The sequence below is a fragment of the Elephas maximus genome, chromosome 1, assembly GCF_024166365.1.
Source record: "Elephas maximus indicus isolate mEleMax1 chromosome 1, mEleMax1 primary haplotype, whole genome shotgun sequence".
In the NCBI taxonomy this organism is placed as follows: domain Eukaryota; kingdom Metazoa; phylum Chordata; class Mammalia; order Proboscidea; family Elephantidae; genus Elephas; species Elephas maximus.
This window is the reverse complement of record NC_064819.1, coordinates 9,448,282-9,462,889: the sequence shown is the minus strand read 5'-3', so window position 1 is coordinate 9,462,889 and position 14,608 is coordinate 9,448,282. Positions and strand designations below refer to the sequence as shown.

Sequence of the window (14,608 nt, the reverse complement as noted above, 5' to 3'; positions counted from 1 at the left end):
CTCCTTAAGGTGTTAAAAAGCAAAGATGTCACTTTAAGGACTAAGGTGAGTCTCACCCATGTCATGGCATTTTCAATCGCCTCATATGCATGTGAAAGATGTACAATAAAAAAGGAAGACCCAAGAAGAATTGATGCCTTTGAATTATGGTGTTAGTGAAGAATATTGAATATACCATGGATTGCCAAAAGAATGAACAAATCTGTCTTTGAAGTACAGCCAGAGTGCTCCTTAGAAGCAAGGATGGGGAGATTTCATTTCACATACTTTGGAGATGCTATCAGGAGCGACTGGTCCCTGGAGAAGGACATCATGCTTGGTAAGGCAGAGGGTCAGTGAAAAAGAGGAAGACCCTCTATGGGATGAATTGACGCAGTGGCTACAACAACGGGCTCACGTGTAACAACAATCAGGATGGCACGGGACCCGGCAGTGTTTTGTTCTGTTGTACATAGGGTTGCTATGAGTCGAAAGAGGCTGGATGGCACCTGATAACAACATTATATATATTTATATGCTTCACTGGTTTTGCTTCTCCAGAGAACCCAGCCTAAGACAAGGGAATCGGAGGGGATAATTCAATAATCCAAAGCTAGTAGTAGGTGAACTAGCCTTAGGGCTAATGGGACAAAGGGAGAGAACATAACTGGAATTCAGAAGGGAGAGTCATATGACGTTAGATGCCTTGAGAGAAGGAGTGGCCTCTGACAGCTGAAGAAAGGCGGATCAAGGTGACCTTATACGGAGAAAGCCAGGGGAATAAATCTGACTTCACCTTTTTTCCTTCTTCCAATCTTCCTCCAGGGTTTCCCATTGGTTGAACCCAGCTGGAAGTCAGAAAGAATAACAGCCTGTTTTTCTAGTCCACGCAAGTTAGCCTCTTCGTAGGGTAGAGAAGAGAGGAAGATAGGTCTAAAGGGGCAAAGAGAAGATATATAACAAATGCAGAAAGACAAGAAAAAAAAAAGGATTGGAAAGGTCAAAATAAAACTGTCACTATTGGTGGTGTACATGGAAACACTCGAAGAATCTACAAAGAAATCATCAGAATTAGTAAGCTGAGTTTGGAAAATTGAATGGAAGTTACAGATATGTTCACTTCATGATAATTCACTGAGTGGTACATGTTTTGACTTATATACTCTCTTGCAATATGTGCTATATTTTACAATAAAAAAAGGAAAAGTTTTTTTTTTTTTTTCCCTCCGATTCCATACCTGGCACAGCATAAAATGCAGAGGGTCCTCTGGCCTTTCATAGACTAAGTTTTCAGTGATCTGCTGAGAGAGCGTAAAGGATTGCGTTACGGTTGTGAGCAAAAGTTACATGGTCAGGTCATATCTGATGCGATCTTTTGCACTAACCTAAAATGTGCCACAACATTTTGATGAAATTCATCTGTCAAAAGTGACAATTTACTTTCCTGCTACTGATGAAATTAGGCAAATTAAGGTAAAATTCAGAGGAATACAACATTTAGTACTGAACAACAATAGATGTTTTTACCAGTTTCCAAGAGCAAAGAGTTAGTGAAAGACTACTTTTTGAAGAAAGTCTTTGAGAATTGTGATCTTGTTAGACTGAGAAACTAATAAATATGTGCTTTGAAGATTTGTCAAAAGAAGTCTTTAAGGTAAAAAATGCCACATGATTTTACATAGAACCTTTCTTCTGAGGTATTTGATTTGAAAAGGTGAAAATGATGGTGAGTGTTTATAAGAATGAATGACAAATTATAAGTAAAACTTCAGAGAATCACTTCCATGCTTTTTGTTGCAGTTGAATAACCTGAAAATTATAATAAAGTATGCATGAGTCTCATTTGCAGGGAATAACAACAGGGAAAATTTCAGGTATAAAACGTTCAGGTCTGTTTAATACACGCATGCCATTCATTATGTATTTCTATTGAACATCTGTTTGATAACAAACTTTTCTTATAGGAATGTTGCATGAATAAGCATTATTTTTCTTTGAAAGATGAAGAAAATTTATAGACTAATAACATTACTTTCTTCAATAACTTTCATCCTTCAGTTTAATAATTAGTAGTTCTTTGATTAAAGCCAGAAAACCCACCCGTTGGCACTCTCCCAACAAAGACACATTTCAAGAAAGAAGAGGCATAGGGCAGGGTAATGGAAGTAGGTATTACTAATCTTCATTCTCTCTGAGGAAACTGAGACTTGCAGTTTAGTAATTTTCTCCAAATCACAAAGATAATAAGTAGCAAAGTTAGGATTTGAGCCTTGGGCTACCAAATTACAAAAGCTGTTGTCTTCCCTCTGTACCCCTTCAAACTTTTCCAGTTTGTTTTCATCTGAGGTGGGTTATTATTTTATACCTTTCTAACCACAAAGTTACTTCATATACCTACGTTATTATATATGTATACGTGCATTGCTATGTCATAACATTAACATAAAAATAAGTGTCAGGCAAACAAACAAAAACCCCACTAAGCCTGCTCACGTGAGCGCATGGGACAGCACGTGCATGCGTGCGCACACACACTCAAAGGTGATAATCCAGTCTTCTAATTCCACATTGGCCAAGGAATGTCAAACTTTAAAGAAGGTTCCAGCACCTCATCCTAAGGTCAGTGAGATTTGTGATTTCGAGAGTTAGAAGTAACTTCTAACTTTTTTTTTCCTCCCAAAGAGGGTGGCGGAAACCCTGGTGGCATAGTGGTTAAGTGCTACGGCTGCTAACCTAAAGGCTGGCAGTTCAAATCCACCAGGCGCTCCTTGGAAACTCTATGGGGCCGTTCTACTCTGTCCTATAGGGCCGCTATGAGTCGGAATTGACTCAACAGCAACGGGAGAGAGGGTGGCTTATTAAACAGTCGTGAGATTGGTCATCTTTTTGAAAGTATTATACTCCTGCCTGAAAAGCCTTTTTCTCTCTTTTTTAATTGCCAACATTTTGTCCTTCCTTCCTAGCCTGACTCAAACTTTAATGCTTGTCCAAATTTTTCCCTATCAAGAAAACCGCTTTATTTCTAATCCCTCTGAAAGGTTTAATATGACAGTATTGTTCACTTGCTGTTTATCATTTGCCTTTGGTCAATATATCTTAATACATTTAGTGACTTCTTACTTACATTATATCCCTTTTACAGCAAAGGTCATTTCTTGTGCCTCTTGAAAGCCAGGTCAAAGTTTGTCTTTTAAATTATAATTACTGTAAAAGTTACAATTAAAGAGAGGGTTTAGGAGGTTTACCTGGAATATTTGCAGAATATTGTGCTTTTCCATGTACCGGAGTGCAACTTGGTAAGGATCGTCATACACCATAGAAGGGAACCTCTTCCTATAAGTTTGCTTGTGTTCGTAAAAACTCTTTTCTTGCTCAAATTGTGAAATATAATCCTGAAATTGAAATATCCCCCCCAAAGGGAATACTTATTATGATTTAATATATCATAAAATCCCAGAAATTTTTGTTGTTATCAATGGAATCTAGTGTTGATGGGGTCTGAATACTGAGAGTTGGAGAAAAGACACATTTTTATATAAGAGACCCAGATGATCCTCTAGGCAATATAATGCACCTTGAATCCTGCAAGGTACTTTAGGAATCTCGTCTAAATCCTTCATAGGAATTTCCAATCTAATCCAAATTTCTTTCCATTGGTAGAAGCCCAGAGAGAGGAAACGAGTGTTTTACAGAGTTAGCGGGAGTCAAGATTTAACATCCAGGTCTCCTAAATTCTGGTTCATTGATCCTTCCTGAATGGACTGAGATTAGTAGAGAAGGCAAAACAACTTTTTATTTCCCACCCTCCTCCTGTCCTTCAACATGTGGGTTTACTCCTCATCCTTGATCCAACATATTCCCCTACTCTCTTCCCCACCACAAACCCTTGCTTGGCATCCAAACACCCAGGTAGTTAACGAAATGCCCCTTTAACCTACAGGTGTGGTTTCTATGGCTTGAGATTTTCCTTGACCGAGGGTAGAGTCCAATTTGGTTGGGATAGAGGGAAATCTTTGGAAAGGGGTTTGGTCTTTTGCTGGGAAAAAATTGGTTAATCTGGAATCCGATGGGTTGTAGGTTTGAAGAAAGGTTGCACTTTTCATTTCAGTTTCTACTGCAAGTGAAACCTTGGAACTACTGAGGTCTGTTTGGCTATCCTTAAATTTGCAGGGCTGTACTCTATAGTCATCCTCTTTGTCCTCCTTGCTATCCTCAAACTGGGTGAATGTACTATAGCTAAACTGGCCACTTGCTCCGTAATCAGTCAAGTAATCTTCATTGTAGTAATCCTGTTTGTCCACTAGGTGGTCAGCCTGGTAATCTACTCTATTCTCAAAAAGGTCAGATTTACTGTAGTCATCCTCATGTTTAGCTGGTTTAATGACATGGTAAGTCTGTGCTTTTTGGTCGGCTAGGCCAGACGATCTGTGGTCAGTCTGTTCAGAAATTCTTTGGTCAGCTGGGATGGACAATTTTCCGTCACTCTGTTTGGAAGTTCTTCGATCAGCCTGGCTGGACAATCTGTGGCCAGTCTGTCCAGAAGTTCTTTGGTCAGCCTGGATGGACAATCTGCGGTCAGTCTGTTCAGAAGTTCTTCGGTCAGCCAGGAAGGACAATCTGCGGTCAGTCTGTTCAGAAGTTCTTCGGTCAGCCAGGAAGGACAATCTGCGGTCAGTCTGTTCAGAAGTCCTTCGGTCAGCCTGGGTGGACAATCTGCGGTCAGTCTGTTCAGAAGTTCTTCGGTCAGCCTGGAAGGACAATCTGCGGTCAGTCTGTTCAGAAGTTCTTCGGTCAGCCTGGGTGGACAATCTGTGGCGAGTCTGTTCAGAAGTTCTTCGGTCAGCTTGGCCGGATAATCTGCGGTCAGTCTGTCCAGAAGTTCTTTGGTCAGCCTGGCCAGACATCTTTCGATCATGTGCTAACTCTACGTTATTAGCTTGGCCAGATGTCATGGGATCAAACATTCTTTGGTCAGCCTTATCAGATGCTGTATGGTCGGCAGTGTCAGCAAGTTTCGATGCTCTGTGGTCTGCCTGACCAGATGTTCTCGGCCCAGTCTGTTCTGAAATTCTTTGGTCTTCCCGGCCATAGATACTGAGGTCAGCCTGGGGAGACACTCTTTGGGCAGCTTGGCCAACTATTTCATGATCACTTTGGTAAACTGCCTCCCCTTCAGCTTGGTTCGTCCAGTTGCCTTCTTTCTGGTCGCCAGATTGGCCGGCAGTTGGCTCGGCTGTGCTTTCAGATTCCAAGGAGTTGTCCAAAACCCCTTCTGAAATCTCCTCCATTTTTTTGCGGTGTCCCTGAATGGTCCAGGTTGCCAGGTGTTGTGGGCGGGTCGTCAAGACGACCTCGCAGGGTGGTAGCGATGACGTTCCCTGCCGGCTTTGTTTGGGGCTTCGGAACACCAGGCTCTTCCGGGTGCAGGCACTTCCTTCTAGCGAGAGCTTGGCGGCTGCAGTAGGCCCCGCCTGGGAGGCGGCGGTGGATGTGTGGGGGGCGTGCCGTCCGGCTGCATTCGGCCAACGTTGCTATATTAACAGGATGCTGACAGACAACCCTCACCTGAGATGAGGTGATTCCCACATGGAGGCAACCACAGCTTCTTGACCACCACATTGCGATTAGGCGTCAGGGCTTTGAATTGATGTCTTAGAGGCGTACGGGCCTTGGTTTTTACAGAGGTTCACAGCAGTGTGTGAGAAGCAGGATCTAATTAACAACAAAACTTGTTAGCAGGTGAACATGTAGCCAAACTGCATGAGGGCAACATGCATGGACAGAGGTTACTGTTGCCATGAAATCAGTATGCTTTGACTGGTACTGACTTTTGTATGTGATCACAGTTGTGCTGCCCTATATTAGTGGCAGGCATTGTGCTAGTAAATGGTCCTGCTCAATGTTATTTTTCGTTAGACTCTAATCAGTGTTGTGGTGAGTCAGCCAAATTATGTTGTTGTTGTTGTTTTTAGATATTTTAAAAACCATTCTTTAGTACTGTCTTTACAAACGATGTCAGTGCTGACCGTTTTCAGTGGTACCAGGCAGAGTTTAGTCTTATCACTCATCTGACCACAGTCATGGGGAGCTTTCCTCACATTAAAGAGGTTGAGAGTTTTACTGCTCTCTTCACTCCACACACCTCTTGACATCTCGTTGCTGCAGAAGTATCCTCTTCCTTCTGTCAAGGGACGTGTGAACAGCTGTCTTGCATCCTTGTCACAGAAGAGCTGATCCTGACAGTGAGAACTCAAAGCATGCAGTGTTTTTTTTGCTGAATTAGATGTGTGATTTATGACAGGATGGCCAGAGGGAGGATCCAGTGAGAATGGGGAGGATCCAGTGAGAATGGGTTCTAACATCACATCATTTAGTGGTCTTACAGCAGAAGAAAGGGTTAGGAGGGGGAGTCCGAACCAGTTTCAGAAAGGGAGTAAGGAATGTAGGGAAAGATCCCAGAAGGAATATGTATAGCAAGTGGAGAAATTTGTACTTGGTGGTGGTGAGTGGGTCCAGGGTTTGAGATTTGGCCAGCCCTTCTTGAAACAGACCTCAAGAATTTACTTCAGGATCAGAATAAAGGAAGTACAGAGGTGGTAACTGATGAAACATTTTACTTTGACTCTCCAAAACCTAAAATCACTGAAGCAGACCAAGCATTGGTAGTATCATGCCAAGAATTCCTTTAAGAAGTGTTTAATTGCATTCAACAGTGAGAGATGAGACTTAAAAGCCAAATGCAAACTCAAGGTGTGAGAGGAAGAGTGGGTACCCCCCTTGGTACCATACTTAGGAACAGAAAGTGAGAATCTAGGTACCCTGAAGTAAAATCATTTAAGTACTTTTATACCTACGAACCAGCACCCGAGACAGTGCCTAGAACACAGGAGGTAGTCAAGAAGTGTTTGTTGAATATAAATATATGAAGAACCTGCCTTGTTTGTTTATTTTAAAATGTGTGAGCCAAATGGAAGCTATATTTAGAGTAAAATAGGTGATAGGCTGTGGTTTGCAGCTTGTCATTGGTCTTGTAGATTTGTCGTGTCATTGTGTAAGTTAAATATAATCGTTGTAGAAAAGTAAGAAAAACAAACAAAAAATTCCCCCAAATGCCTGAGAGAGAATCTTTATTAACATTTTCATGTATAGCCTTCTGGAATTTCCTCCATCACAAATATGTGTTCATATATATATATACATATATATATATTTTTCAAAATGGAATCGAACTGAACACAACTGTTTTGTAAACTGCATGTTCACTTAACACTATAGCATAAATGTTCTTCCTTGTCAATAAATGTAATCTTAAACTAAAGAATACTCACTGGCTTTTGGAGTCAGACCAAGTTTGTTCTAATCTTATCTCTGCCACTTACTAGATCATTGAGCTTGGGCAAATCACACTATTTTTCTGAATTTTCTCAAGTGCGTATGTAAAATATGCATAACGTAATAATTCTCTGAGTTCTTGTGATAACTAAATGAGATAATGTATGTAATTAGCTCGTATGTGCTTCGTAGAGTAGCCACTTTAAAATTGATAAGTAACCTATTATATGGATTTATTTTATTACTTTTAATAATGCGTTGAGTGTACTTGTATAGACATTTTTGTAACCTTGTGTTTTTTCCTTGAGATAAATTTTCACTTGTGGAATTTCTTGGTTAAGGGAATGTGATCATTTCGGTCTTTTGAAAGTAGTGTATATAAGTATGCCCTCCAGAAAGTTTGAACCAATCTGTAACTCCACCAGTAGAGTATGAGAGTGCTGTATCCTCATACCAACGCCAACTCTATACATTTTTCATTTTGCCTATCTGATAAGTAAAAATAGTATCTTGCTTTGTGTTTCTTTTTATATGTTTAGTGGCCATTTGTATTTTTTGGAGTAAATTTTGTATTCATGCCCTTGATTTTTTCTTATTGATTTGTAAGAACTTGTTATGAATTATAATTTTTAATTATTTATTATATAAATTGCTAGTAAGTGTCTTGGTTTGTTGTTTGCCATGTATGTACAGTTTTATATTTTTATGAAGTTAAATTCATTAATTTTTTTCCTTTGCAGTTTTTGTCTTTGGGGTTATGAGTAAGGATACCTTCCCTATCTTAGAAAATACACACACATACTGAAAAATACTAGAAAAAAAATAGATGGTGAATTTTTTTTAAGATTATGTAAATGTTCACCATCTATTTTTTTTCTAGTATTTTTCAGTATGTGTGTGTTTTTTTTTCTTACATAGAGTTAAACGCACAAAACAAGTGTGAAGCGTGATGAATTTTTATATACATATACATCTATGTGTTTAGCGCCCAGATCAAGATATAAAATATTTCCAATACTCCAGCATATTCCTCCATGACTCCACCAGTTAGTACTCCTCCCAAAGTTAAACGTTATTCTGATCTCTGTTTCCGTATCTGAGTTTTTCTAGTTTTTGGACCTTATATAAATGGATTAACACAATACGAGCCTTGTGTCTCACTTCTTTTGTTCAACAAACATTGTACCTGTGAAATTCATCCATATTCTTGCATATAGACCAGAAGATCCTTCTTTTCCATTGTTGTACAGTATCCTATTGTACGAATATATAACAAATTATGGATCCGTTCTGTTGTTGATATTGAATTGTTTACAGTTCAGAACTATAAAGAAATTTTTTGTACATGTCTTTTGGTAGACATGAATGCTCATTTCTCTTGGTATATACCTAGGTGTGGGATTCCTGGATCTTAGTGTATGTACGTGCATGTTTCGCTTTAGCAGATATTGCCACAGAGTTTTCCAAAATGGTAGTAACAATTTACACTCCCACTAGCAATATATAAGAGTTTAAGTTGCTATATGTACTTGTCTTTTACTTTTGTCTATTCTGGTATAGTGGTTTTCATTGGAGCTTGCATTTCTGTTATGATTAATGATGTTGAGCACTTTTACAGATGTTTATTGGCTATGTGGATATTCTTTTTAAATGAAGTACTTGTTCACATCTTTTGCCTGTTTTTATATTGAGTTGTTCATCTTTTTCTTATTGATTTGTTGGACCTTTTTATGTAGCAAGCATGTGTGCATATCGTTTTAAACTTTTACCGTATGATCCAGCAATCCCAGCCCTAGGAATATATCCTAGAGAAACAAGAGCTGTCACATGAATAGACATATACACATCCATGTTCATTGCAGCATTATTCACAATAGCAAAAAGATGGAAACAACATAAGTGCCCATCAACAGATGAATGGATAAATGAGTTATGGTACATATACACAATGGAATATTATGCAATGATAAAGAACAATGATGAATGTGGGAAACATCTCACAACATGGATGAATCTGGAGGGCAATATGCTGAGTAAAATAAGTCAATCACAAAAGGACAAATATTGTATGAGACCACTATTATAAAAACTCATGAAAAGGTTTATACACAGAAAGAAACAATCTTTGATGGTTACAAAAGGAGAGGAGGGGGAGGGAGGGAAAACACTAACTAGACATAGATAAGTTGTAACTTTGGTGAAGGGTAAGACAGTACACAATACAGGGGAAGCCAGCACAATTTGACCAAGACAAGGTCATGGAAGCTTCAGAGACACATCCAAACTCCCTGAGGGACCAAATTAGTGGGCTGAGGGCTGGGGACAATGGTCTCAGGGAATATCTAGCTCAACTGGAATAACATAGTTTATAAAGAAAATGTTCTACATCCTACTTTGGTAAGTAGTGTCTCGGGTCTATAAAAGCTTATGAGAGACCATGTAAAATACTCCAGTGGTCCTGTCCTGTCTGGAGCAAGGGAGAATGAAGAAAACCAAAGACACAAGGGAAATGTTAGTCCAAAGGACTAATGGACCACAACTACCACAGCCAGACTGAGTCCAGCACAACTACATGGTGCCCAGCTACCGCCACTGACTGCTCTGACAGGGATCGCAATAGAAGGTCCCAGACAGAACTGGAGAAAAATCTGACAGAGACTAGAGAAATCCTGAGAGTATGGCCCCGGGACTTAGTACTAAAGTCATTACTGAGGTTCACCCTTCAGCTAAAGTTTAGACAGTACCATAAAACAAAATGAGACTAAATGGGCACACCAACCTAGGGGCAAGGATGAGAAGGTAGGGGGCAGGAAAGCAGGTAATGGGAAACCCAAGGTCGAGAAGGGGAGAATGTTGACACATTGTGCGTACATTAATTGTTTAATGAGAAACTACTTTTCTCTGTAAATCTTCATCTAAAGCACAATAAAAAATGGTTAAAAAAACCTTCTAATGCTGTAGTATTTCTCCCTTTTGTTTTGGTATATGGTGTGAGGTAAGAATCTAACTAATCTAATTTTTAAATGTTTAGCTAGATATTTCAATGTCATCTACTGAAAAAAAAGTTATTTCTCCTCTGATTTAAAACACTACCTTTCCCATATGTCTTCTTGAGCCTATTTCTGGACTTTCCACTCCTGTTGCATGAAGAAAAAAATGATCTGTTCTGGTGCCTTTACTATCGGTATGTTTTCTGGCCTAGCAAATGGTCTATCTCAGTGAAAGCTATATGTGTGTTTAGGAGACTATGTCTTCTGCTGTTGTTCAGTGGAGTGTTCTATAGATGTCTGTTATGTCTAGTTGGTTTATAGTGTGGTTCAAGCCTTCTCTTTTATTGTTGATCTTCTGCCTAGTTGTTAATCCATTATTAAAAGTGGAGTATTGATGTCTCCAACTATTATTGTTTAATTATCAATTCTGTAAGTTTTGCTTCATGTAGTTTGGGGCTTTCTTGAGAAGGGGCTACATGTTTATAGTCATTATATATATGACGGTTGATCCTCTTATCACTATTAAATGTCCTCCTTTATTTCCAGTAACAATTTTTGTTCTACAGTCTATTTTGTTGATATTAATATAGCCCCTTCAGCTCTATTTTGGTTACTTCTTGCATAGCATGTCTTTTTCAGTCTTTTCATGTTCAATTTATTTGTGTCTTTCAATCTAAAATGTGTCTCTTGTAGACAACATATAGTTGGACAGTTGAATCCATTCTGCCAGTCTCTGCCTTTTGATTGAGACATTTAATTCATTTGCATTTAATGTGATTGTTAAGATCGCTGTCTGCCATTTTGCTCTTTAAAAAATATGTCATTTCATTTTTATTCTTCTCTTCCTCCTTTCCTGCTTTCTTTTGTGTTAAATAGACATTTTCTACTGTACCTTTTAAAATTCTCATGATACTTCTACTATATTTTTAAAGTTCTTGTTTAGTGGTTGTCCTGGATATTAAAATTAGCATCTTAATTTAAAATAACCTAGTTCAGCTTAATATTAACTTTAATAACACACGAAAATTTTGCTACAATATACCTCCCTTTCCTTTTCCATCCTTTGTACTGTTATTGTTATACAAATTACATATTTATGCATTATAAACCTATCAACACCATATTAAAATGAATGCATTATGCAGTCATTTTTTAAAAGAGATGGAAAAAAATATTGTTAATAAGATACATTAATAATACCTTTCATAATAGCTATGTAGTTGCCTGTACCTAGTGCTCTTTATTTTTTCTTGTAGTTTTAAATTACTGTCTAACCCGTTGCTGTTGAGTTGATTCCAACTCATAGCGACCCTATAGGACAGGGTAGAGCTGCCCCATAGAGTTTCCAAGGAGCACCTGGCGGATTTGAACCACTGACCTTTAGGTTAGCAGCTGTAGCACTTAACCACTATACCACCAAGGTTTCCAATTACTGTCTAGTGTCCTTTAATTTAAGCCTGCAGTACTCCCTTTAGTATTTCTTGTAAGAGAGGTATGCTAGTGACATAATCTGTCAGGTTTTAATTTATGTGGAAATGTCCAAATGTTTCCTTAATTTTTGGAGGTGAGATTAGCTGGATATAAAACTTTTGGCATTTTTTTTCTTTCAACACTTTGAAGATGTCATCCCACTGTCTTCTGGCACCCATAGTTTCTGATAAGTCAGTTGTTTATCTTATAGAAGATCACTTGTACATGATAAGCTGTTTTTCTCTTGTTGCTTTCAAGATTCTCTCTTTTTGACTTTGAATTTCTTCAGTTTGACTGTGAAGTGTCTAGGGGTAAATATCTTTCAGTTTATTCTACTTGGAATTTTTTGAGTTTCTTGAATATGTAGACTGTTGATTGTGTAAAATGTGTAGATATTAAGCAAATATTTCTTTCTCTACTATTATGGAAACCCTCGTGGCATAGTGCTTAAGTGCTACGGCTGCTGACAAAAAGGTTGGCAGTTCAGATTCACCACATGCTCCTTGGAAACTCTGTGGGGCACTTCTAGTCTGACCTATAGGGATGCTATGAGTCGGAATTGACTTGACAGTAACAGGTTTGGTTTTGACTTCTATTACGCATGGGTTGGTATGCCTGATTGTGTCCCAAAGGTCTCTGAGGCTCTGTTCATTTTTCTTTGTTCTTTTTTCTTTCTGCTCTTTAGACTGGATAATCTCAATTGAACTATCTTTAAGTTCACTGATTCTTTTCTTCTGCCAACTCAAATCTGAAGTCGAATACCTCTAGTGAATTTTTCATTTCAGTTAATGTATTTTTGAACTCTAGTATTTCAGTTTGGTTCTTTTTTATACTCTGTGTCTTTATTGATATTTTATATTTGGTGAGACCTAATTGTTATAAGAAGAGTTCCTTTAATTCTTTAGACATGGTTTTCTTTAGCTCTTTGAATATATTTATAAAAGGTAATTTAGAGTCTGTCTATTAAGTCTAAAACTGGGTGCCCTCATGGACATTTTCTGTTAATTACATTTTTCCATGTATATATGGCAAACTTTCCTGTTTCTTTGTATATATCAAAAATATTTGTTGAAAACTGGACATTTTAGATAATACGTTGTAACAAGTTTGGTATCAGATTTCTACAGTCCATAAGGTTTGCAGTTATTGTTGTTTTCCTTTTCGCTGCTTATTTGTTTTGTGACTTTCCTAGACTGATTCTGTAGATTCTTTATTCCTTGCACTGCATGGTCACTGAGTTTCTGCCAGCTATCCTTTTCTTAAGATTTTATTTTTAAGCCTGGCTTTCTAGAGTCACACCTGGATCAGTATAATTCAGTGGTCAATCAATGATTGGCTAGAAGATTTGCTTAAATGCCTTGCTTGTATGTCTGCCACTCTTTGTCAAAGGGATTTATGTGAGACGGCACACTTTCAGACTTCAGGCAGTTAAAAAGACATCCTTAGCTTTTACTCCCTGTTTGTGCAAGGCCTCAAGGTCAGTCAGAGATGAGTGACCAGTGCCTTCTCTTTTTCTCAGGTCTTTTTTAGATATGTGCACAGCCTTTTAGATATGTGCACAGCCTTTTAGATATGTGCACAGCCTTTTAGATCCCCAGAAATACATTAGAGCTTTTCAAAATTCCCTATGGTCATCTAGTTATCCAGGATATTCTTTTAAATTCCTAGCCAGGCCCTTGTTTGCCTCAACTGAAATCTCAACTGTAGACAGCTGAAACCTTTCTAGTAGTATTTATTGTTTTTGCTAATGTCATCTGTATGGCTACTTCTCCCCACTTGCTGAGCTGAGCTTTGAGTCAAGTTAAATAGCCGCCACATTCTGAGATTTAAGATTTCCCAAAGAGCTTCATGTTCAGACAAAACATCAACTGTGTTCTGGTAATGGTGCTTTTAATGTAGCTCCAAAAACCATCAGCTCTCCCCCAGATTTCTCCACTGTTGCTGGCTTTTGAGCTTGAAAGGGAGGTGGAATGGAATAGTTTCAAGTTAAATTGTCGCAACATCCCTCACACTCCCCCTGCTGTCTTACTGAAGTTCAGTAGTTTCTCCTGCATAGATTATTTCCAGTTTGTTCTGTAACTTTGATTAAGTACCAGAATTCCGAAATGGTGATTTTAGTTGTTTTGAGCATATTTTTGTTTTTTAGAGGTAGAGAAAATTTACTGAGGTCCTCACTCTGCCATTTCACAAGTTCGATACATAATTATGTAATCTTAAACCTTAAAACATTTCCGTAAGACTTTTGAAATAGCAGATAAAGTTCTTGCCACTTTTGTGTATTTCACAGGGCATCTGGGGACACCAGATGCTAAACTACTGATTTTGTCTGGTAACTTCATTTTACATGTTTATATTGATTGTATAGTTTTTTTTTAGTTAAGATTTCTCAAATTAAACTTTGGTAGTTGTCATTATGGGTTATTCTACTCTTTTTTTTTTTTTACTTTTGGTCACATCTTGATAAGATGCTGAGTGCTTTCCATCTGACTTGCAAATATTCAGTTCTAGACCAGAGAGAGGAGTAGGGAGGGAGCAGGGGATCATGGCAGATGACTTCGTAATATAGATTCTTAAACGTATGATCTCTTGCGTGTGGCTCTATTTGTGTTTTGTATTTGATATGTTTATAATTATGACTTGAGTAAATATGAGTTGCTTTTTTGCTTCCTCTTAGAGAAAGATCTGGAAAGCTTATTGTTTGGGGCTTAAGGGAAGAATGAAAAGAAAAAAATATATATAGTTACATTTTTTGGACTAGGAAATGACAAAGGGGACCATAAGCTAAACAGAGAGAATTTAGACTATTGGAGTGCTAGGCTAAAGGAATGTAGGTTGGG

General features: G+C 38.2%; 1 protein-coding gene across 1 annotated transcript; it reads right to left on the bottom strand.

Annotated features, from left to right (window-relative positions):
- Positions 1-979: 979 nt before the first annotated feature.
- On the bottom strand, positions 980-6,131 carry TEX55 (testis expressed 55). Its single transcript, XM_049852887.1, has 5 exons — positions 5,987-6,131; positions 3,918-5,491; positions 3,225-3,371; positions 1,218-1,280; positions 980-1,030 (listed from the first exon to the last, which is right to left on the bottom strand). Exons 1-5 carry the CDS (start codon positions 6,129-6,131, stop codon positions 980-982), a joined length of 1,980 nt encoding a protein of 659 aa, XP_049708844.1.
- Between the last annotated feature and the right edge of the window lie 8,477 nt (positions 6,132-14,608).